The following is a 22399-nucleotide window of genomic DNA, read 5'->3' on the forward strand; positions in this document are numbered from 1 at the left end:
TCCTAAATTAATTAATCTGCTTCCCAGACTCTATTTAAGCCCGTTTTGAGTTGCTTTTGCTGTAGTTGCTTTTGTCTCTTCCTTATCGGAGACTCCTAGACATAACATAATCAGATGCCGACTTTTTCAACCCCTGATCGGCGATTAGAATCTTGGAAACCATCGATCTCAATTTTCTCTGGAAAGTACGAGGTAAATCTAAATAACCCCTAATTCATTTCTTGGTAAAGTGCTTGTAGAATTGCAGTGATACATGAAATATTCCGATAATTTTCGATACTATTGGTATTTTTAAGAAAACAACGCTAATAATGTAAAATTTCTGCCACGAAGTATTAACAAATGCGAAAGTTTTTGACGTTTTGGGTTTCCCCTTCTTCAACTGACATGACGTTTAAATTAAAACCCAAAAAATGCGAAACACAATGTAGTTGTGGTTATCAATACATATTTAGCGAATGCATAGCTTCTGTACCTTGATCAGCAAGAGATAAATATTCACAAATAATACTACTGAAAAGATCAAAATGGAAAGGCTTTGGATGGAAACAGTTAAAAACAACTGTTTTGTATCATCATTCAACAACAACAACGACAACAACAACAAACCAATCAATATCATTTTTATCATGTTATAATTTACAGCTATTTTCCTTATATCGCTATAACTATAAGTCTTGGCGTTCTATTAAGAGCTATCAAGAAGGGCAGAGTAGTCAGGAAATATTAAATATCATGAGATTAATTTCCCCATCGAGACAGCCATACCGCCAATAAATATTTCATTTATTTCTAATATGAATATGACATTGACATCGTTATGCCGGCATTAAATTTGTATTAAGTCTGACATCATATAACATTAATGTAAAGAATTATGCTTAAGACGTTTCATAAATTCACATCGCCTTTCCTTATACACAGAACGAGCTGTAGTATATAAGGAGAGAATACAATAAAAAGGCATGGCTGTTGTATGTCTCCGTGATGTCCCGCCCGGTAACTCACTCGGCTCGCATTAAACTCGAGAGAGTGTTTATATTCAAATCTCACTATGAAGTCATAAAAATGGCTTTTTTTCCATCAGAGTTAATGACCTACTTGATTTATTTACAAATTATATTCTTGTCAGTCCCATGCGCATCACTTTTTCGTTCTTGGGGGTAATTATTTTAAAAAGCTTAATAGAGAAAAGAATACGATAATCCAGGCGTCAGCCACAGTGCAGTATAGTAAAATGAGGACTAAATGCTCTAGAAGAAAAACATCGAGATGGCAAGGGCAGGGCTCGACTACCCCATCGCTTTGAAACTGATTGCCAAGATGAGGGCCATTTAAATCGTTCGATATTTGAAGGACGAGTCTTTTAGCCAAAATTTTTAATGAGTGTCTTTCCAGATAGTTAACTGGTTAATATAAAAATGTGTGTCAGAAGATATGACAGACACAGTTTTTAAAATATATAAGCAATAATCACCCCAGAGGATCAACAGTCTCGACTGGACACCAAACATCAGTGCCCACCCCCTAATGTGTCACTTAGTTCTTTATATTAAAAGTTTATTATTGACCATAATGACATTGAATAGGGTACAAAGGGCAGATGTGTAAAACCAGTTTCCTACTGGAGGACTGGACACAGACCTTGTTTTATTGATTTTCTGGTTTCACAGTGATGGGATCTTATTTTCTAGCCTAAATAAATGCCGGTTGTCAAAAATATATCATCCATCCTCGCTATTTACGTCCCGAAATCCTAAGAATCTGCCTATACATCCTGCTTGTAAAATAGTTATGCCAACTTATGATTCAATTAGTAACATATTCATTATTAGTCCCCCGAAAGAATGTTTGCATATACACTTTCAATGAGTTTAGAACCGGAAGAGTTTAATTTGCTACGTCACGATTTCTGTGCCCTATGAGATTGAAATATAAGAACACGTGGGATCAGAGTTGGAAAACAGAGTATAAGTATAAGCACCTTTATACGGTATCTTCATTGATTCATTTATACATTTGGTTATTCCTATATTTATCTAAATAAATTCTTCGTTGTCTGGCTTCTCCGGTTATACCATTAATGTCGTCTGCTAAGCCAATTTATGTCCCTACAACATGACAAGGGCAACAGACAAACAACAGAATGGTTCTAATCCCTTACACAAAATGTCTGGAGTAATCGATGAGATTAATTGATATTGTTTAAACCTCATAAGTGAAAATTCTGATAGTTCCCATCCTGCTATTGGGAGTAAAGATGTATGAAAAAAATTATATATATATATATGAAACCATCCAGACTGCAATCAAGACATTTAAAAGAGAAAAACAAAAAGGAAATTGGAGGAAAGAGAGGAAGACGAAGAAGACAAAGAAGAAGAAGAAGAATTGTCTACACGATTCATCACTGTTGTCGGCCACTACCTATTTTAATTAAAGACTCATTTCAAAGAACTCAACTCGAACCAGGGACCAAAACAGCGCAAGCCAAGTGACCGTAGCTACAATAGATCTCAACCCATATTCAATTATAAAAATAGCAGCAATGAAACAAGCCGAGACAGCCGCTTATCGGGATGTCCTTATAGCCGTGTTGTTGACAAAGGATTTCTCTATTTAGAATCGTGTATATTTCACGACTTTCCCTTCGATGGAATTGGATTTGGATCGGAGCGTGTTTGAATGAGTCCACGCTGCTCTAATATGGTTTACTGATACTATGTTACTCAGGGCGCTGAGATTCATTCACGCTTTGAGCCTGGGGGTGGGCGGGGATGTTGGGCTTTAGTTGAAAATGTTGATGATATTGAAGTCTATGTGCGATTTTCCTTCTCTTTCAGTGAAATGCATGAAATCTTATATTATTCATTCGTGAAACGTTGTGTTCAGTGATTATGCTATAATCAGTCAACTGCCGTACTCTGGAAAAACTAGTATTTTTACCAATCTGGCCTTTTTAAAAATCGCGGAGACCAGGGGACGTGAAGTGGCTACGTAAAGTCTATTACATTTCACTATTGAGAAATTATTCATTGCTTCTTAGTAAACTACCCCCCCCCCCCCCCCCCCCCTCTTCTCCCCCATCCACGTCTCAAATTCCAGTCGTCTCAATATAGGATTACGTCTTAACCAAAAAATTATATCTAGAATCTCAAGGTGAAAACTAGAGTATTCAATTATTTTCTAGTACAGAAAACAAAATTAATTCATCTCAGTAACCATTCTTGTAGAGCTCAACCAGTGTATTGTAGGCATTAATTAAATTATATTTTCGATTCAGCCTTACACGACATCAAATTAGCTCGAGGCGGCGGTCCACATATGGGAATTATTTTAGAATAGAGTTTAAACCTTAACTGATCCGAATAAAAATAACTATAATCTCTCTCTCTCTCTCTCTCTCTCTCTCTCTCTCTCTCTCTCTCTCTCTCTCTCTCTCTCTCTCTCTCTCTCTCTCTCTCTCTCTCACTCACACACACATACTCTCTCTCTCTTTCTCTCTCCGTTTCTCTCTCTTTATCTATTCATCTATATATCTATCTATCTATCTATCCATCTATCTATCTATCTATCTATCTATTTATCTTTCTGTCTATCTATCTATCTATTTATCTGTCTGTCTCTACATGCATCTATATATATATATATATATATAATTATAATATATATATCACTTTCTATCCATCTCTATCCATCTGTCTTTCTCTCTATATTTCTATGTTTTTCTCTATCTTTTTTTTTTTCTAACACACACACAGACACGTTCTATCTTTCTCAATCTCTCTTTCTTCCCCCCCCCCCCCCGCCTTCTCTCTTCTCTCTCTCTCTCTCTCTCTCTCTCTCTCTCTCTCTCTCTCTCTCTCTCTCTCTCTCTCTCTAATATAATTTAGACTTTTGTTTCATTATTTTTGTTTTCCCCAAGAAAACCTAGTCATGATACGAGGTTAAGTCGGAAGGTTAGATATCTTAACCTACTCATCGAAATCCTATCAAAGTCAACCTTTCTTTCCTTTCTTTGCAATTTTTTTATTGCTTTAGAATTCCAGATAATATTATAACGAATTGCAGTGGCATTTCTATAATCCAGACTCTAACAAAGACCGCATAGACTAGAAGGAAAAGGTCATAAAGAAAAACCGGAAAAAAAGAGCGTTATCTAAATCGGCGTAAACTTTTCTCGGTATCGATTAGTTTCCATCAGGCTTTTGTAATCCCTGTCTGTCCCCAAACAATGACTGGCTATCAATTAGACTGAGAGAAAAAATGGCTGCCACTTCCGCTTTCAACTACGCTCACGCGCAAACAAAGGCAGGTGTGAATGAGTACTCGCCTCTATCACAGGACAATAAAATTGGTTGGAAATTGCAGGTGGACAGCGGACGGACACGATCGACAGATTGTGGAAGACAGTCACAGGAACAAAGATGATGAAATGGACACAGACAGATAGAATGATATACAAAATAGAAGGACAATTCTGCCGGCTGTACTCTGGAAAACCCCATATTTGAAAATTTGACCAGAGAACTCGTCCTTCAAATATATAGATATATATATATATATATATTTATATATCGATTTAAATTACCATAATCTTGGCAAAAACACGCAAACCTGGGAGTTTGCGAAGTCCCAGGTTTGAGAGGGGTTTTTTTGCCAAGATAAGAGTCATTTAAATCGATCGATATTTGAAGGACGAGTTTTCTGGTCCAAATTTAAAATATGGGGTTTTCCAGAGCACGGCAGAATTTTGTAGATCAATAACAGACAAACAGATAAATGAAGGGACTTTAGATAATTGGTAAGAATTGGCAGAAAGGTATTTGGATCCACATTAAAATATATAGATTAATAATAGTTTGACCGAAAAAGAGGACAAAATTTATAGAGAAAAAAGATAGAGAGATAAATAGACAAATGAATAGACAAATAGATAGATAGACTGACAGATAGACAATAGATAGACAGATTAAAAACGGATAGACACAGACAGACAGATAGATAGAGAAGTAAGTAACTAGATATATAGATATTGGCTGAATTACAACCCGTTCTTTCGCCAATAAGCCATACAATTTGATGGAAACGTGAATGTAAAAAACAGAATGGTAAATTGAAACCAATATATAAAATGATACCACTAATAACCATCAAAAAATGGTAATACCACCAATACTTACGCTAATAATAATAATAATAATAATAATAATAATAATAATAATAATAATAATAATAATAATAATAATAATAATAATAATAATAATAATAATAATAATAATAAAAATAATAATAATAATAATAATAATAATAATAATAATAATAATAATAATAATAATAATAATAATAATAATAATGATATTAATAGTAAGAAGAAGAAAAAGAAGAAAAGAAGAAGAAAGAAGAAGAAGAAGAAGAAGAAGAAGAAGAAGAAGAAGAAGAAGAAGAAGAAGAAGAAGAAGAAGAAGAAGAAGAAGAAGAAGAAGAAGAAGAAGAAGAAGAAGAAGAAGAAGAAGAAGAAGAAGAAGAAGAAGAAGAAGAAGAAGAAGAAGAAGAAGAAGAAGAAGAAGAAGAAGAAGAAGAAGAAGAAGAAGAAGAAGAAGAAAAGAAAAGAAAAGAAAGAAGAAGAAGAAAGAAGAAGAAGAAGAAGAAGAAGAAGAAGAAGAAGAAGAAGAAGAAGAAGAAGAAGAAAGAAGAAGAAGAAGAAGAAGAAGAGAAGAAGAAGAAGAAGAAGAAGAAGAAGAAGGAGGAGGAGGAGGAGGAGGAGGAGGAGGAGGAGGAGGAGGAGGAGGAGGAGGAGAAGATGAAGAAGAAGAAGAAGAAGAAGAAGAAGAAGAAGAAGAAGAAGAAGAAGAAGAGGAAGAAAAAGGAGGAGGAGGAGGAGGAGGAGAAGAAGAAGAAGAAGAAGAAGAAGAAGAAGAAGAAGAAGAAGAAGAAGAAGAAGAAGAAGAAGAAGAAGAAGAATGATGGCACAACAGCAGCAATATCTTGTATTGTTTTTGTAAATGAGGACACGCTAATACCCCATTCGTTGACAATAAAGAAGATGGAAATTATATCAATGATGATTCTGTTTCGGATAATAAAGTTATTGAATTTCAGTAGCACTTGGTGTAACAAAATGCATTGGTCTGGGTGGTCTTTATCCTCGTTTACTCTGGGAAATTCCAATACAAATAGCCCATCCTCTTTCTATCTTACTTAACAAATTTCTATCGCTAAGTCATTTATCAAGGGCAATAGAAACGAACCTAGAAATTACAGACATATTAGTTTAACGCATTGTTATGTAGATTTATAAAACATTCTCAAAGAGAAAATCATGAATCTTTTACTTTTAGAATATCACAAAGTTTTAAGTAATTTTTAAGTACTGATATTATAGAGCAAAACTTCAATTATTAGGATGTCAAGAAAGATTGTTTTCTTTTGTTTTTTAAGAATTTAAGAAGGGAAAAGACAAAAAATGTGATAGTTAGTCAAAAAGTATAGATTTTTGTCAAAGGCACAAGCGATTAAATAAGACAAACGGAAATGGTCCAAATAGAGAACGGATGTATATTCCAACACACCCTCAGTGTACTTATTTGAGATCGCATAAATTGGTATAGAAAAATAGATGCTTTATGCAAGATGATACATGACTCAATAAAAGACAGCTATATCATTTTATATGTTGATAGAATTGATTAATTGGTTGGTGTAGATTAATACGGACTGATGTCATGGATACATTGGTAGACAGAAGATATATGGACATATAGATTTACACACACACACACACACACACACACACATATATATATATATATATATATATATATATAATATCATAATCTCACGTGACCTACCTCTAAGCCAGTAGCCTGTGGTTAGTCCTAGCAAAGCCAGAAGAAACAAGGCGAGGGTCACTGTGTTCATCGTTGGTTCCTGGAAGATAAAGAATATAAAAACGATTTGTGACCAAACGGCTGAAGACGACGGTATCATGACGATATGCAGAAGCTGACAACTAGTGGTATTAAACACGAAATGACCAGATATGTGAAATTTTAGTTTGTGACATTTCAACAATGTATTTTTATAAAATGGCAGATAGTTATTTTTTTTTTACAAATAGAAATAGTATACTTTGTCAAAGGCACATGCGAATAAATAAGACGAAGGGAAATGGTTCAAATGGGGAACGGGATGTATATTCCAAGAGCACACCCTCAGTATACCAATAATAATGATTCATCAATCATCAAAGGGCCACGACTTGGAAAACAATAAAGATATATACCTACACACCTAAAATTCACATCTAATTAAAGGTAGTTTGTAATTAAAATTTAGTCACAAGAAGCTGAAAAGTTAATAAACTTATACATTATAATTACAGCCGGTACGGTATACAAGTGGCATCCTAAATTGGAATCTTTTCTTGAAGTAAAGCCACACTTCCTGGAGAGCTGTGCTGTCTCTCTCTCTCTCTCTCTCTCTCTCTCTCTCTCTCTCTCTCTCTCTCTCTCTCTCTCTCTCTCTCTCTATATATATATATCCCTCTCTCTCTATCTCTCTCTCTCTCTCTCTCTCTCTCTCTCTCTCTCTCTCTCTCTCTCTAATAAAGTATACGGCAGCTACAATTCAGTCCCTGAATTCGTTGACACCAGTTGGAAGACGTGGTGCAAATATACAATATCCTTTATGTCTTAGAGATGGATCATTTGAATAGCCTCTGTATTATCGTCAATAAAAAACACGTCTCGTATTTTTGTAAATTCAATTCAAATTTTGGGCATTTTAATATATGCCGCCGTAATCGGGGGAAAAACAAGCCAGAACATTATAATTTATGGCAATATAACAAAAACACTTTACGTTTGAAGTTTTGCCTTTTTATAACAAAGCATTTCCTCTCCATGCATAGTTTGTTTTTTAAAGAGCGTTTAGATTGATTATTTGGCGGCCATAAAGAAACTAAATAAAGACATCAATTAAATAAAAGATTAAATTACAAACTAAAAAGTTTCCTCATGGGAATCGTCTAGAAAACAAAACCTGGACGCGGAGAATTCTCGTTTTGAGATCATCACTCTAGTTAACCCTGAACAGGCGTGGTTCGGCTCTACTCGAAATCCACATCATATCTTTATTTACACCAAGATAGAAGTCATAACTTCCTTGAAATCGGAAGTGTTGGGACCAAAGAGTTGCATCAATGCTACTTCTTTCTTGGTGAAAACGGCAATATTCGACCTTCCCCAAATAAAATAAATTGTCAAAATAGGTATTACTGACTATCTGTTAAAGGAAAATCGTGATCAACCGTCTTAAACTTAATTTAAACAATGAGTGTCGGAGTGAAGTTAATTGCTGAAAAGTGAATAATAATTCAAAATCACTCAAGTCACATTTTTTAAAAACTCTTTTCAACTAATAGAACGGCATTCGGTCTTTATAATTATTATTATTATTATTATTATTATTATTATTATTATTATTATTATTATTATTATTATTATTATTATTATTATTATTATTATTATCATTATTAATATTCCTCTTCTTCTTCTTCTTCTTCTTCTTCTTCTTCTTCTTCTTCTTCTTCTTCTTCTTCTTCTTCTTCTTCTTTCTTCTTCTTCTTCTTTTTCTTCTTCTTCTTCTTCTCTTCTTCTTCTTCTTCTTCTTCTTCTTCTTCTTCTTCTTCTTCTTCTTCTTCTTCTTCTTCTTCTTCTTCTTCTTCTTCTTCTTCTTCTTCTTCTTCTTCTTCTTCTTCTTATCCCGCATTTTGCAGGGTTTCCATAACGAATACCACATCACCATGCATCTCGGTTCAGTTTTTAAAATTAGTTTTTTTGTATTTTTGTGTCTTATTCACAATTAAATAGAATTTAGGTCTAGTGACGTTTGTCACTTCTGAATCCCGCCGTTAGATGGTTAATAGTTGATTCATCGTGTCACTGATGGAAAGAGGTGAATTAAGATTATTGTCCTCTGACCGTTCCACGTCTATTAAATGTTAAGTGAACGTTAATGTAAAGACATAATAATATAGCTGGGTTTTTTTAACAGATGATTGTTATTGTAAACAACAGCCTGTTAGGCGACGTTAAATTTGTTTCCGGCGCAGACAAGGCTTTTAACGGCCATTTTACACTCCAGGTCGGTGAGAAAATGTGAGTTAAGAGCCTTTTCGAAGGATTCAACTATGTGCCGTTCAGAGCAGAACTCGAACCTTGAACCTTTCGATCCGAAAGCGAGTGCCATACCACAAGATCGCATAGCTGCACAAAAGTATGCGCATAAACCCGGTCAAAAAATTTTTTTTAATGTACGCATAACACAGTTGTGGATGATACAATACCAAAAGACAAAAAAATAAATTCAAGAAAAAAAATATGTCCTGATTTCTATCAGTCTACCTCGACTGGAGATAAAACCCCAAACCTTCCGTTTGACAGGTATCAGGAGATCAGCGGTTTTCCAAGTTCTTAGTAGATCTAAATTGAAAAATAATATTTTTTATCCTATAAAATTGGGGGAGAACGATTAATCTAAACAATAAAAGAGTTTTATCTGGCCTTTTGTTATGTTTCCATATGGTTTTTGTTGTTGTTGTTTTATTATTTCATCTTTGATTTTGCTTGAAATGTGTTTAGACTTTTTATTGATTGTTTCCCGACGTTTGACAGCGATTGCGACACTGTTTGATCTTTGTAAATAAACATGAAATAACATTCAACAATATAAAATTGAGATTTTCATTATTCACCAATTTTTATGTCAAATGTGCGTTGATGAACGTTACATTTCTGATATCGTTCTGCGGATAGTCAATTGAAGGGTAAATATTGCGAAATTCATTCTTGCAGGAATTACGGTATTAAATTGACGAAATACAAGATGTAAATAAATGATTTTAAAATGATAGAAAAAATTTTCAAGTCCAAAAATCCAATACTTCCTGGTCTACATGCACATATTTCCAGGTCTGAGAACTGAATGCAATTATGAGCTTGATACAACATTGCAATGGATAATATTTCGTGTTGGTTTGAGAGTATTCCCATTGTAACAATTTGGGTAACCTGGCCTGCGAATAAGTACCCCTCACTACTAGAGTATCATTTTTTTTTCCATTTTATACTTTATAATTTAGTCAAGAACTTCATGCTAACAATCCCCAGATCAATTATGAATATAAAGCGATTGGGACGAGGGGAGTCGGGGGGGGGGGGGGAATTATCGAGTCAGGTTCCAGCCCCACTGTTAGTCAGTCCCTAAAGAGAATTCTACATGTTTTTAAATTATTGGGTTTCTGATATGACAAATTATATTATAGTGCATCTACTTATTTAAATCAAGTCATATGAATGAGAATTACTCGCCGAGTCGGTCTGACTAAGTAGCAAAGAAAAATTATAATACTTTGATTTAATAATTATCTACTCATAAAATCACATAAGTAGAAAAAGCATGACAATAAAATGAAAATTTAAAACTTCCTTAAAGTTCATCAAGTACACGGGTGGGGATCTATGACCTGGTCAATGACAAACACAAAGTAACGGGTCAGCGACTCTCATAATGCTCATCTTACTGGCGATATAGAAGATGAAATCGTAATAAGACGTTGTTGTGGCTTATTGCTTATATATTTATAATGTGTCTCTTCTTACATGTTAAGTGTTGCTGTTGGCGAGGGATCCCTTTGGTTGAGTGGATATTGCGCTTTATAAAAGCTCAAAGCCTTTTGTTGTTTTTTCTGTACTATGATATGTGTGATTTGTGAGTTTTGGTCACTTGTAGAAATCACCGAGCCCTTTGAAGAAGAAGAAGAAGAAGAAGAAGAAAAAGAAGAAGAAGAAGAAGAAGAAGAAGAAGAAGAAGAAGAAAGAAGACGAAAAGTTGTTATTGACAAAGAAGAAGCACAATAACAACAACAGCAACAGCAACAACCTCATAATAGGAACACATTTTTATGTAACTTCTGGTGGCGAAACCTCAAAAGTTCATCATAATACACATGTTCAATTCCGTAAAGGGTTCCCTTTTATTAATGTGGTGATTGTCACCCACACAATTAATATTGAATAGCATAACAAAAAAGCGAATAATTTGAATAGAGAATTGACAATCTCGATAATTTTTTGAATGAAGCAAATCGGTATGTTATTTGTTTCATTACATCCCTTTGCCTCTAATCCGAGCAAGTTTGGACAAGTTCAGACAAGAGAATTAATTTTTGCATCACCAAACACCAAGATGATATCAAACAATAACCAGTATTGTTCTCGGACATCGCCAATCCTCATTTCCTTTAATAATAAATCGCTTGGTGATGTTTGCAAACCTCATTTCGGGGGAGAAGTTAATCCTTTAATATTGTTTAGAAAAATCGTGTGGGTGGAACAAGAAATGTTTCAATATGGGGATTAGGTATTGTAGTAAACACGGGAGAACCCGAGTTCGAGCGTAGCCTTCGCTCACTTATAGTCTTTCGACGTGATTCATTGTTTAGCGCCTATTTAGTTGTCGTTTGTAAGTAGTACTCAAGGAAATAAATGATCCAATTGGTTGAACTATTACTGCTTTGCGGTTAGTTAAAAATTAGTCACCACATCCGCCAGCCGGATATAACCGTAGCCATCGTTAACTTATAGCCCGATACTGACCCAAAAATTACGTCAAAAGACAAGTCTTTTATAAAAGTTCATGGTTACACATAGATTTGTGTGTTGGTCCTTTATACTTCCGCGTGGCAATGTAGTGAGCGTATTAGCCCAGCGCATACTATCGATAATATGTTGACGAAGGCTACGATATAGATAGTATGAGCTTGGCGAAGAAGCTCATAACATTGCCATCCAGAAGTATAACGGACCAACACACAAAACTGTGTGTATCATGAACTTTTATAGTCAGGTTTATACATATCAGTGAGCATTACTCATAAACGCGGATGGCAAAAAACAACAACAAAGACCTGAGTGACGTCATCTTCGAACTATCTATAGATAGAATGCGCTTGGCCAAGGAGTTCACAACATTGCCATCCGGAAGTATAACGGACCAACACACAAACTCTGTGTAACCATGAACTTTTATAGTCTGGTTAATACAGTTTAGTGAGAACAACTCACAAACGCGGATGGCAAAAACGATAACAAAGGCCTGAGTGACGTCATCTTCGAACTATCTATAACGTACCAACACACAAAACTTTGTGCAACCTTATAATCTGGTTAATACAATTTAGTGAAAACTACTCATAAAATGGTTTGGCTAAAAACAAGAACAAAAATCGGAGTGACGTCAATTTTGTTCCTTCTATTGAATAAAACTCACGACTTCTTTTCGTGGTTATAAACATCTCTTTTGACCTAAGTTTTTGTCAGTGTCAGGCTACGAGTTAACGAAAGCCAGACTACTGTTCGAGCCTGTCATTGGGCAATTAGATTTTTATTTTATTTATTAACTTACAATGCGGCCCAAGACTGTGTTATTTCAGTCTCATTTTTTTTCATGATGGGCTCCATAAACACATTACCCCAAAAGATTAATAAAATCATTTTGTTCTGTCTAAGGGTTTTATATCTGACAGCGTCAGTTCAAGAAGAAATTACACCAGGCAAGGACAAAAGCACTGACCTTATTGCAAAATATGAGCAACACATAGTTTGGCCGACAAATCGCTGAAATACTAAGTGCACAGGGAGCAAATCATCAAAACTAAGAAGTGGACTGTTAACGTTTCATACTACTCTTCAACAGTCATGACGTCACTTCCCTCGTAATGACGCATGGTAACTTAGCAACTGGCTCTAAACTATCGGAATAATGGCGGACGCCCTTATGAAATACTTCTCCGACGAGCATCAACGTGTATCCAGAGGATAAAAACATTATATATCTGATCACATTTTGACTTTTACACATTCTGATAACAAGACATATGAAAAGTTCTAGCCAGCATGAAGAATAAAAATTACCGATTTTCTTTGTTTAAAACCAAGATGGCGCCGTTACTGGGCGACGTGACATCAGACTATTGAATCCAATGTATGCTCAGTGCTATAAAAGCCAATGTTTGTATTTTGTTTACAATAATAAAGCTTATGATTTCGGTTTGTTGGTTTGTTTAATTCTATTTATACTTTTGTTTGTTTGTTTATTTGTTTGTTTCCATTTATACTTTTGAAATCCCTCACAATTTGAGTTGGGTTTTGTTCCTTAGATTATGTTTATTTTACTTTTGTTCTGTTTTGTATATATAGGTTTATTTATTCCTTTTCCGCTTCATTTGTGCAAATTCCATTCTCCTTTAATCTATTTATTGTCTTTATAATGCCATTGAGCAAACAAAAGATCTCACACCTTTTATATCAATTGATTTCTTTGAATTTGATGTCCAGAGGATATTTTCACTTACATTCTTGAATCAAACAAACTCCTCCCATCTATTTCATTGGGGTTTTTTTGTTTGTTTGTTTTGCTTGTTTTGTTGGGGTTTTTTTTTTTTGGTTTGTTTCTTTGTTTTCAATATGCATACTGTTTTAAATTCCTTTCCGGGAATCATTTCGTTTTACGTAAGAGTTAAGCAAGGAAAAAAATATAATTAGAAGATAAGAGAAATAAATCAAGACAGGCAGGCACTGAGACACAGAAACAGAGAGAGAGAGAGAGAGAGAGAGAGAGAGAGAGAGAGAGAGAAAAGGAGGAGAAGGAGAGGAAAGAATTAAATAGAGTAAGAGTTAAGCAAGGAAAAAAATATAATTAGAAGATAAGAGAAATAAATCAAGACAGGCAGGCACTGAGACACAGAAACAGAGAGAGAGAGAGAGAGAGATAGAGAGAGAGGGAGAGAGAGAGAGAGAGAGAGAGAGAGAGAGGAGAACAGGGAGGCGGTGGAGGAGGAAGAAGGGGGAGGAAAAGTTATATGTATATATATATATATATATATATATATATATATATATATATAGAGAGAGAGAGAGAGAGAGAGAGAGAGAGAGAGAAGAGAGAAGAAGAGAGAGAGAGAGAGAGAAAGAGAGAGAGAGAGAGAGAGAGAGAGAGAGAGAGAGAGAGAGAGAGAGAGAGAGAGAAGAGAGGTGTGCCAGGATAAAACGCAAGCCATATTCTAATTTCATAGACGACTGAAACGTTAAACAAATATGTAATTTGAGAATGCCAGGTGAACATATGAATTTTATATAATTCTGTTATTCCAACCAATTTTAACAAGCTATAACATTTATTGATTGTACTGCAAACATCTCTGCCAGCTCACAACGAAATATTAACATTAATTTTTAAAAATTAAAATCTGTTCGGGTAAATGATACGGGGTAACAAGCTTATTAAAATAGGAACAATACAATATTTTCATTTGTTTTGAAATTATATCGTTGGAAAAATTTCGATTTTCTTCAAATAAAATAAACACTGGCGATGATTGTTTGTTTGTGTTAAAATAACAGCGTCAGGTGAAATATCAATATATCTTATTATTCTTTGGATCTAATAAACTACAAGCTCTATTATTGAAATAAATTGTGTTTACATCTCTGGAAAGTGTCGCAGTGCAGCGCCGCAAATTGAGCTGGGGTGACTTGACTTATCTAAAGCCACACATCGCGGAGGGGAGTCGACCTTGGTACCTTTTGAGTGCATAGCAAAGACCATACTGCCACCCAACGCTGTTTCTTTACTTAAGAAATCGTCTTGAAGGTTCATCTCTTAATTTTTTTAAATGATATAAAATAGACAACGTAATCAAATTATTCAAACAAAACAGTATTGCCTTTATACTGCCATTTAAAGCCATATATTTTAATAACGTAGTAATAGCTTTGAAAAACTTAATTTTCATTATCATTTCATTCTAACATTGGTCCTTCTGATGTAATTTATACTATCTAATTTTTCTCAGTTAATTAACACTATTATTATGCTGTATCTACTTCTTAGCTTTTTATTCAATTTATTTTCTGATATGTTGAATTCAATGTACACTTTACTACATATCTATAGCTTTACAATTATATAATCTGTACGTCCCTCGAAATTTATATTATGTAATTATTCTTACTGCTTACAATATAATGATACTTGACTATTATTATTATTATTATTATTATTATTATTATTATTATTATTATTATTATTATTATTATTATTATTATTATTATTATTATTATTATTTTTTATTTTATTTTTTTTTTTTAAATATTATATTAATTATTATTATTATTATTATTATTATTATTATTATTATTATTATTATTATTATTATTATTATTATATTATATATTATTATTATTCTAGTACATTGTAACTTTTTCACCCTCCGTCTAAAACAGGTGTTATGTGGCGTTAAACACAATGTCAAAAAAAAGTGATTGCAAAACCGTCATAACCAGACTTGTGAGATTTCAGTTTTTGTAATCATCAGGATCTTTATTCCTATTGCACTCAATATAATATATAAACTTAATCCAGGTTACTTATTATTCTCAATAAATTCGATTTTGAGTATTTAAGCCATCCTAACATAATACCATTTTGAGGACGTAGTTCACATTTTACGTTATTATATTGCATTTCTCGTGTTACAAAATCCTCAAGAAACAGTAAATATTATAATGAAATAGTGTAAATAAACGAAAAGCCCCATTTCTATTTATAAACAAACGTATGACCCTCCACTGATTTCATAGTTTAAACTTGAATTTCGATTTGGGCTTAATGGTTGCCTGGAACTCTAATTGTTTTACATTAAGCTACAGAATTTGTCGTAAATTCCTGTCGTAAATTCGGGCTTCTGAGTTAAGTAATTAGGCAATAAATACTAAACAAATTATTGCGTTTAGTTTTTATTTCTTCATCGACTCTAACCATCAACATCAATGTGAACTTATTTGCAGGTCTGATAACCCAAATTGTATAATGCGCTCATTGGTTTCATGGAAAAGCTCTCAAACCAACACAAAGTCTTATCCATTACAAGCCCATAATTACAGTCGGTTATCAGGCCTGCAAATAATATGTGCAGGTAAATCAACATCCATGTTTACTTGATGTAAATATTCCATCACCAATATTTGTGACCGATCTTTACTTATCTATATAGAAAAAGAGATTTGTTGTTAAGATACGACTCACTTTCTTTTTTAATATCTCAAAAAAAAAACTCCAATATACCTAGTTCCCAACGCATTGTTTCCAAAAATAATATTATATTGTCTACAAGATCAAAAAACTAAGAAGATTAACATCTTAGAGAGATAATGCGGAATAAAACATTTTCTTCAGTGACAAAGTATGTTAAAGTATATTATGACTCTATTTGGAATCAGTCAAGCTCCGACTTGACCCAATCCACCAAGCAATTTGTTTTTGAAATCCCCCAGTTCGTCACAAAATGGATTAGGGGATTAGGTTTCTGACAAACAAGATGGAGATATAGATTAGCCGTGTAGTCTTGAAAAGCCTCTATACCCTGCTGTGATAATGAAACTGGCTGAAGGAGACGACGTGGTCTGGAGAGGACGAGTACTATAAAATACATTGCAGATGGGGTTGTGATGTATCATCGCAGTTTGGGGAATTCCGATGATGGATTGTTGGCTGGACAGGACGATGGAACTATCCACCTTTTGTTCAAGGAGTTGAGTTGGTACGAGGTTTTTTAATGCGGCTATGTGGTCTAGTGGTATGACACTTACTTTCGGATCGGAAGGTCCTGGGTTTGGTTTAAGCCTCGCTCGGCGCATAGGTGAGTCCTTGGAAAAGGCTCTTTACTCACATTCTCTCTCCGTACTCAGGTGTAAAATGAGTACCCGGCCGTTAACAGCGTTGTCTCTGTCGAAAAAAAATTGTAATATCGCCTAACAGGCCTCATGTACCGTTCTACATGTTACGTGGTGCTGTTGTTCATGGTCCCCTTGTAAAGCGCTTTGAGCATGTTTAGTGGATATTGCTCTATACAAAAGCTCAAGTTTGATTTTTCTTTTTTACTTAGTTCAGGTCTGATAACCCAAATTGTTGTGTTTCCGTTGTTGTCATTGAAATTCTCTCAAGCCAACGCAAAATGTTCTCCATTCCAACAATGTTAAAAGGAGCCCATAATCGAATCCGGTTATCAAACCTGTAAATTATATGTTCACATCGAATGGGTATATCGAATATTTTTCGATTTTTTTGGATTTGAATTTTCAAGAAAGAATATCGTTTTATCAGAATCATGTTTTTCAACGTTATTTGTACCCCAACCCTCATCATAAAACCTTTACATGTTGAAATAGCATTGACCACTCAGCAACACGGATAATATTATATGTATTTCAACAATACTATGGATAAGTGCTATACATTTTATTTTTCAATTTTAAATGGGTGCAATGTAAAATTCCATTCCATTCTTACAAATATATAGATCAATATGCATAAATTTCTTTTTTTTTTTTCTTGAACAGATTATAAAGTGGAAGAAACGTGTCAAGGAAGAAACGTGTCAAGGAAGAAACGTGTCAAGGAAGAAACGTGTCAAGCCAATTAAGCAAGCCCGTTTAATGGTTTGATTAAACGAATGGCAGGGTTCCCAATAATAGCCAGTTCCTTCGAAGTACTAATAATGAGTAGGTTGCATAGAGGTAGCATGTTACTATTTCAATAACAAGATGTATGGGAAGATTTTTAGGATTATAGGACCTAAAAGAGCGAGGATGGATTATGTTTATTAACAATCAGCATTCATTTAGACAAGAAAATCTATCCATCTATCTATCCATCTATTTATCTATTTATCTATATATCTATCTATCTATCGATCTATCTATCTATCTATCTATCTATTTATCTATCTATCTATCTATCTATCTATCTATCTATTTCTATTTCTATTTGGATAAATAAAAACCAGAATTATTGTCTATTATTAAAATCAGTTGTTATTTTTCGAATTATATTTTCACTGTGTCTATGTAACAGAATTGATACAAATATCGATATATTTTTTATGATGACGTCGTTGCCATGTTTAGAACTTGCAATGGCCTTGTCCGTAGTGTTGGAAAAAATGGTAATGAATTCGTGACTCCAGAGTTATTGTCTTAGAACATCACCTTCATATTTTAAAAATTGCTTTAAACTTTTTGTTTTTGTCCTTGAGGTTTCTTTTTTAAAAACAATTAGTGATTAGGTGTTTCGTGCCATTTTACAAAACCCACACATTATTGTTATAGTTTAAGCAAAGTTGTCTCAACATTCTATGTGATCTTCGACTCAAAACGGTGTTGTGCTGTGGTGAACCAGATGACATATTATAGTGTTTTTCAGTTAAATGTAAGGCTACCGATTTTGTCACCTTCAGAAACCATATCCATTGTCTTCAATAAAAATATAAATTTAAACTAAATTGTGATAAACTGTGACTTTATATTTGATTTTAGCACCTGAATCACCCCCACATAATACCTTTTGAGGTTCATTATTGTCATTACGACTGCAATTTCGCAATCCGTCGAAAAGTTCATGTGCTACTGGCATTTAAATTCAAGGGAAATATTGTATTTCTGTTTTGCAGCAATATGTAGACGTCTATCTCCTTTTTTCCCATCATTTCTCCACAGACTTCTCCCCACCCCTCCCCATTTCTCTCTCTCTCTCTCTCTCTCTCTCTCTCTCTCTCTCTCTATATATATATATATATATATATATATATATATATATATATATATATATCTGTCTATCTGTATATAAATTAATCACAACCATACATAAACAAACACTCACACACGTACAAACAAAATCCCCCCCCCCCCCCCCCCATCCCTAACCAATCCTTCCACGCAATAATAAAAGGCTTGCGTCATGAACTTCAAACAAAATATAATACATTTTCATCACTCCTTTGCCATTTCACTGGCAAAACTTAATTCATTTCCTTTGTTAATAAGAAACATTATAATATTTCCATCAATCTAAATTAAAAATTTAATACGTCTTATATGTCATGTTATGTATGAAAGAATGTAATTGATCCTCAAATTTTCACCTCTTTAATGGCGGGCTTTGAGAGTATGCTTATATTATATGATAATTATGAAAAATATTATATAATTAAATTATTATATGATGATGAGGATGAGGATGGTGGTGGTGGTGATGATGATGATGATGATGATGATGATGATGATAAAAGTCGTTACGTATTTGGTCCAATATCGTGTTTTGTTATACTCTGTCGTACTTTGAAATGAAAAGACAATTTTAAAATTTTGGCTAGAAAACTCTTACTTCCAATATAAATTGATTAACCCTCTCCTTGCTAACTATCTGCAGCAAAATCGTCACATTTGTTACGACATAATATTCCATTTTCTTTTTCAGATTTATTTTGTACATCATAAACATTAAAGAATGGCCTTTGTCTTCTTTTAATTAATAAGAACATAAAGTTGTTTTGTAGAGAGCATGTTTGAATTTAGAAAATCAATTGTTCTGTTGGGTAAGCCTGCCATTTTTGGAAAATACTAAAAATGTTCGGTAAGGAGAGAGTTAAAAGGCCCCTTTTTGTTTAAACTGTCAATCCTCGAACTTAAAGAAAGAAATTCCTGGTTTGAGAATATAATTTGATATGATGGGAATTAATTTAATCGATGGATGTTTGAAGGAAAAGTTTTCTGGTCACTTTTTTAAAAAATGCTTTTCAGCAATATCGTCAGTTGGACCTCAGTAAAATATTGAGTCCGGATTATTTTGAAAATATACAACTAATAACTTCCTTTGCATAAACTAAATCAGAAAAATGAGTGCAGCAGGCACTTATGTTGGTAACAACAAGAGATGAAGTAAGTAGGAAAGTGCCAGAAGACAATAAATAATAAACAATTTTCGCGGTGGTGATGGTGGTTTGAACCCGCGACCTTTCAAACCCTCATCACTGCGGCGAAAATTTGTTATTCTCTATTGTCTTCTGGCACTTTCCTACTCACTTCATCTCTTGTTGTTACCTGCTTAAACTAAAGTAATAAAAATAATCCTCAATCAACCTATTGCGAGATGTCTCTTGAGACGATCTCATAGCATTACAACACAACTTGTATCACCCTCATTACTTTACTCTTGCTAAAATAGGTTGTCTACAATTACTGGGAACGATATTGATTAAAAAGACACGTCGTTTAGCCCTCAAAGGGTTAAAAGGCAATGGGTATTAAGGACAGTGCTCTATCTATTCTGATAAAACATATTTTTTCCATTTTGACAAGAAAACGTTTACTTCAAATTCTGACCGATTAAAAGGACATTTAACTGACAAATTGCTAAACCCTGAGATTTCAAATGGAACCTTAGGGTTGGAATTTTTGTAACAAGCTGGTTGTTTTTTAAATCAATTGAAATCTACAGTAATTGGGGTTTTTTTTTGGCCAGAATTGATGATTGCGTTCTGTTAGAGACCAAGAAAATGAGTTGACATTTTACTTGCATGCCAGTCTGTGTTCAATATCGAGATGAATGCCATCAGGTTGCATTTAATGAGGATTTTTTCTATAACTCTTTGACTTCATCACAATTAATTCTCTCTACTGTTCAGAGATGCAAACTTTAAAACTTACTTATGGTAAAATCTTATACTCCAAAAGGGTAAATATATACATTTATAGCACCAATCCATTTGAGCCGAATTTCTAATTAATCCATATAATCAAATAACGGTTTAGACACGTTTTTCCAATGGTATTCTGACAATATCCCTGCCTATAATTTTGAAATTAAGAAACCATGGAGCAGGTACCGGTGCAAGATAGAGATCTGAACAAGTTTTATGAAAGATGCCAGACTAAGCTAGAAAGAAGTCCCAGGTATAATATAAGTTTTTTGACAAGATGGGGGGTATTTTAATCCATCGATAATTAAAGGACGATTTATCTGGCCAAAATTGTTTAAAAGGTTTTATTTTTCGTTTCAGTGTACGGCAACACTATGTCTACACTATCTACAAAACATAACCAATCATTATAATATGTTCAGAGTTGCATATGTCAAAAAGCCTACCTATCCCCGTGACGGGAATAAAGACCTGAAATGAGTAGAGAAGTGCAAGAGGACAAATCTTGTTTTTGAGTGGTATAGAGTTAGCATCGATTGTAGAACGTCTCTGTCGTGGGCCATGCGGATGTGGATGTGCCGTAAAAGTCTGGTCGTGGCTTAGAGCGTGGCCATCGTCAACTTATAATATAGCCTGACACTGACCAAAATAATGACGTCAAAATCTAAGTCTTAGGCCGCAAAAGAAAACAAATCGTGAGTTGAATTCAATAATTCAACCAATGGAATCACATGAGCTCTACTAACGAAAACTCACTATACGCTGCACAAACCTTTAAAATGACGTCAAACTGTAAGTCCTAGAGGGTTCTAGTGTCAGGATATATGTTAAAGATGGCTACGGTTTGAGTCCCCATCGCCGCAAAATGTGTATTATCTATTGTCCTCTAACACTTCTCTACTCGATGCATTTCTTGTTATTATCTATATAAGTGCCTTCTCCTCTCACTTTCCTGACGGGAAATATCGATATTTTTCAAAAACCTATGATATGATCATAACATATCGAGGATAGTAGTGTTATCAATTGTTTTAAGCACAACTGACACCTTATTCATCACATACATAAGTGACTAATTGTGTAGAAACGGTATTTTGTCGGGATGAAACCGATTGAATTTTTAGTTTGAATAAAAACCTTAAATTAGAATAAATGTATTCATGGAATATAGTTCGTGTCTTTTCTTAGACTTCAAAATAATTAAATGTCTAATTTTAACCGAATTGATTTTAAACTAAAATTCCTTCATCTATTTCATTCCGACTTAACTCTCTCCTTATCAGCCATTTTCAGAATTATCCCCAAAACTTCACACTCACCCAACACAATAATAGATTCTTATTACTCAAACAGAAAAGCAATGGGTATCTACTTCACACACAATGTTGTTTGGAAAAATTCTTTCAATTGTGTAATGTACAAATGAAATCATAATGAGAAAATGATTGGTTGTATCGTAACGAATGTGACAGTTTTCCTATGATTGGTAAGGAGAGGGTTAATACCAGTTTGTCATAACGGGTCACATAGTATAAGTTATGGAGTTTTCTATCAATGGTATGAGATCACGTGATGTGAGCGCTATCACCATTCGATTGTTTTCTATAGATAGAACGAAATTGACGCCACTCATCTCTTTGTTTTTGTTTTTAGCCAGCCATCTTTATGAGTAGTTCTCACCACAGACTGGTTCTCACTAAATAGTATTAATCAGACTAATCGTTTAAGGATACACATTGTATTGTGTGACGGTACACTAATTCGGGAAGCGGACGTTGTGAGTATTTTAGCTTTACGCAC

At 34.0% G+C, this 22399-nt stretch overlaps 1 protein-coding gene across 1 annotated transcript in view; it reads right to left on the bottom strand.

Annotated features, from left to right (window-relative positions):
* Window positions 1-22399, bottom strand: part of LOC144968406 (uncharacterized) — a 170456-nt gene that overhangs the window by 81366 nt on the left and 66691 nt on the right. The window contains exon 2 of the mRNA XM_078906716.1: window positions 6852-6930. Within this exon, the coding sequence (XP_078762842.1) occupies window positions 6852-6921 (70 nt within the window). The 5' untranslated portion in view covers window positions 6922-6930. The remainder of the gene's footprint in view (window positions 1-6851; window positions 6931-22399) is intronic.

This window comes from Berghia stephanieae, chromosome 3 (genome assembly GCF_034508935.2).
Source record: "Berghia stephanieae isolate SIO BIC M18660-M18661 chromosome 3, UCSD_Bste_1.3, whole genome shotgun sequence".
NCBI lineage: Eukaryota > Metazoa > Mollusca > Gastropoda > Nudibranchia > Aeolidiidae > Berghia > Berghia stephanieae.